This window comes from Saccostrea echinata, unplaced genomic scaffold, assembly GCF_033153115.1.
Source record: "Saccostrea echinata isolate AGI-Se365-2 ecotype Australia unplaced genomic scaffold, CSIRO_AGI_Sech_v1 ptg000024l, whole genome shotgun sequence".
In the NCBI taxonomy this organism is placed as follows: Eukaryota; Metazoa; Mollusca; class Bivalvia; order Ostreida; family Ostreidae; genus Saccostrea; species Saccostrea echinata.
In genome coordinates this window covers 597,171-600,051 of record NW_026889773.1, presented here as the reverse complement: position 1 = coordinate 600,051, position 2,881 = coordinate 597,171, and the positions used below count along the sequence as shown (strand labels likewise).

At 31.9% G+C, this 2,881-nt stretch overlaps 1 protein-coding gene across 1 annotated transcript; it reads left to right on the top strand.

Annotated features, from left to right (window-relative positions):
* The first annotated feature begins 416 nt into the window (after positions 1–416).
* LOC133191785 (complement C1q tumor necrosis factor-related protein 3-like) lies at positions 417–2,518 on the top strand. The gene is made up of 2 exons (XM_061327519.1): positions 417–632; positions 2,014–2,518. Exons 1-2 carry the CDS (start codon positions 494–496, stop codon positions 2,412–2,414), a joined length of 540 nt encoding a protein of 179 aa, XP_061183503.1. The 5' UTR covers positions 417–493; the 3' UTR covers positions 2,415–2,518.
* The last annotated feature ends 363 nt before the right edge of the window (positions 2,519–2,881 follow it).

Here is a 2,881-nt window from a genome sequence, read left to right as displayed (position 1 = left end):
CTCGGTTTCATAGGCAAAGAAAACAACCAAGGTAAGATATTTGTATGTTAAGATTATCATTATTTCTTGGTTACTCTTTTTAAAAAAAGAAACTTCATATTGTTATATTTCAGTAACGAAAGATGTTTGAATTCTTAGCGGAACCTTCTTAGCGATTCCTCTACGATCATTATTAATCACATCTAATATACTATAGTTGTAAGAATCCACTGGTGACAGGGGGTGTTGACTTTTATTCAAATAATCCATCAGAGAATCAAAAGTATCATACTATAAATGCGAGTCTTTGTTTCAAATTGTTTTTTTTTTGTTTTTGTTTTTGTTTTTTTTTTTGTAAAGACTTGACTTTTTAAGATAGTAAGATGTTTCGCTAAGTTATAGAATAATTCATTGGGAACATTTTTACTAAAATTATGAAGCACGGAATGATACTGCACATATAGTTCAGAACTTGTCTACTGCGTTATGAAATGTCCAAAATCTTTTAATTTAGATGCTGAGAATACTGGGGTTGGTTGTCCTTGTTGTCTTTATTCAATATTGTGAAGGTGGTAGGGGTCGTGGTGGTCATGGCGGTCGTGAAAATCGTGGTCGTCTTGGAGGTAATCGCGGTCGTGGTGATCGTGGTCGTGGTGAGTTCTTTGTCAACATGAGTTTAACTTTGATTGCTTTTATCATCCCTACTAAGGTCAATTTGATTGGCCCAAAGTATGACATGTAAAGGGAGACAACTGACTGATCCCTTTAAGTTGTCAAAGGGTGCGAGCTAATAAGTAGGGTGAAAACAGTGATATCTCCCTTTAGATGACAATAAAATACAAGATAACTCTGATATATAAAATATATAAACTAATGGATATGCAGGATCGGTAAACAATAAATTTTAGTTGTCGACCCTTTTTTCGGAGCATTGTAGAACAATAAATTTGCATGAAATTAATCTGCTCTGTTGTATTAAATTCTGATTCTTCAGGATAAATTAATAAAATTAATATGGACAGTTAAGAACTGAGACTTCACAAATTATCGAGTCTGAAAAGAAAAATGTCATCCTGTCATCCCTGGGTGCCAGTCCTTCTCAGCTCTGATTTCGTTTGAAGTTTCCCTACTAGTCGGTCCATAATTGTTTAATATAGTAGTAACAAAAGAGGTATATTGTAATTTAAACGATGAACATTTAAGGACAGATGATGCAAACTTTTTTTTTTCAAAAATCATAAAATAACTGAAGTCACGTTCATAGTAATAAAATAAATAAGTTTTACCGAATATATTTTGATTTATCATTCAAAGTTTCATAATAATTTTCATTTATATAAATAAATGCTTTTTTGGCAGTCGTGAATTGTCATTGCCCTTGAAACACCATTAGGTGGCAGCAGTTTTAACTGGTAGAGTTGTCTACACATTTCACCTTTAGGTGGCTTCTTTAATCAAAATAACGCATCCAAAATAAAAATTGATAAAAATATTTGATCTTTAATAAGACAAGGAAAGTGCATGAGTTCTGGGTGAGAAAAAAGGGGGGGGGTTACTTGTTAAGAATTAAAAATCGATTCTACTACGCGTTTTGATTTAATCAGTTTAAAAACCATTCAGAGGAAAAGAGTTGACAGGAATATACTATAAAGTCTTTAAAAATTGTTTAGATTTATACGGGTGATTGCAAAAAGGTATAATTTTTAACGTCATAGAAAGTTTACATTTTCTTGATATTTTAGAAATTTGATATTTTCGTCGTTTACAAGTAAAATAGGTTCAAAATACATTTCTTTATTTCATCTGTCCTTAAATTGCTTTAGCTCTAAAGGACGGATAATTAGCTAATAATATCAATCAACGAACTAAAAGTTTTTAGTGACTTGCATATTGTCAGTAATAACATTCTTATTTTGTTAACAACTGTATGTTTGTGAAACTGAAATTAAATTTTTTATTTGAAATAATTCAAATTCTGCTATACTAAACTGTGAAACACCTACTTTTAATACAAATTGTATTGATTTTCTGCAGGACATATGCGTATGCAACCTGTAGCCTTCACAGCAAGAATGTCTGAAAATGCCACGGATATTCAACCTGATGACAAAATACCCTATACAACGAGTGTCGTTAACGTTGGTAATGTTTATCAAAATAATTTCTTCACTGCGCCAAAGTCCGGAGTCTATTTCTTCACGTGGAGTGTTACATCGCTTCCAGAATTCCCAGTTGACACAGCATTAGTGAAAAACAACGCTACAATAGCCATTCTCTCTTGTCATCAGTTTTCTACAACTGGGAAGAGAAACACTTGTTCCCAGTCCACTCATGTCCAACTAACGTCTGGCGATAAAGTTTGGGTCAAAGCAACCGAAGCAATGGACTTTGTGAGCGGGTCGTACTGGCCCTCGTTTTCTGGATTTAAATTATGAAAAAGATTTGCAATTAAAATATTTTTTTTGTATTTTATCATTAAACCTAAAATGCCAAATACTGTCGAGACTTGTACCTTCATAATAAAAGCATACGAAAAGATCTTGCATTTTTGTTTGATCAATACCAGCATATTAAAGCTATATGAGATTTTAACATACGACATAAAAATGCTTTAAAGAAGAAAATATTTAGTTGTGGATATAGTTGTTTGATACATACAAATCTTCTTCTTCATCAAAATCTTAAGGCAAATACAGAAGTCTTTATAAAAAATTCTTTCCTTAAAAACAAATTCATTTGAATCATTTCTAAATATAATAAATAAACCGTTTTGTCTAATCACATCTACACCAAACTTTTCTCTCTTCCCTTGAAAGTTTTAAATGGTCTATTTGAAAAGACTAAAGAAAGTCCACCTTGGATTCTTGAAGGCTAGAGAATAATTCTTATGTGTATCAATGGT

Coding starts and splice junctions, on each gene's coding strand:
- LOC133191785 (XM_061327519.1), top strand. CDS start 494: ATGCTGAGAATACTGGGGTTGGTTGTCCTTGTTGTCTTTATTCAATAT. Junction 633..2,013: donor TCGTGGTGATCGTGGTCGTG/GTGAGTTCTTTG, acceptor GATTTTCTGCAG/GACATATGCGTATGCAACCT.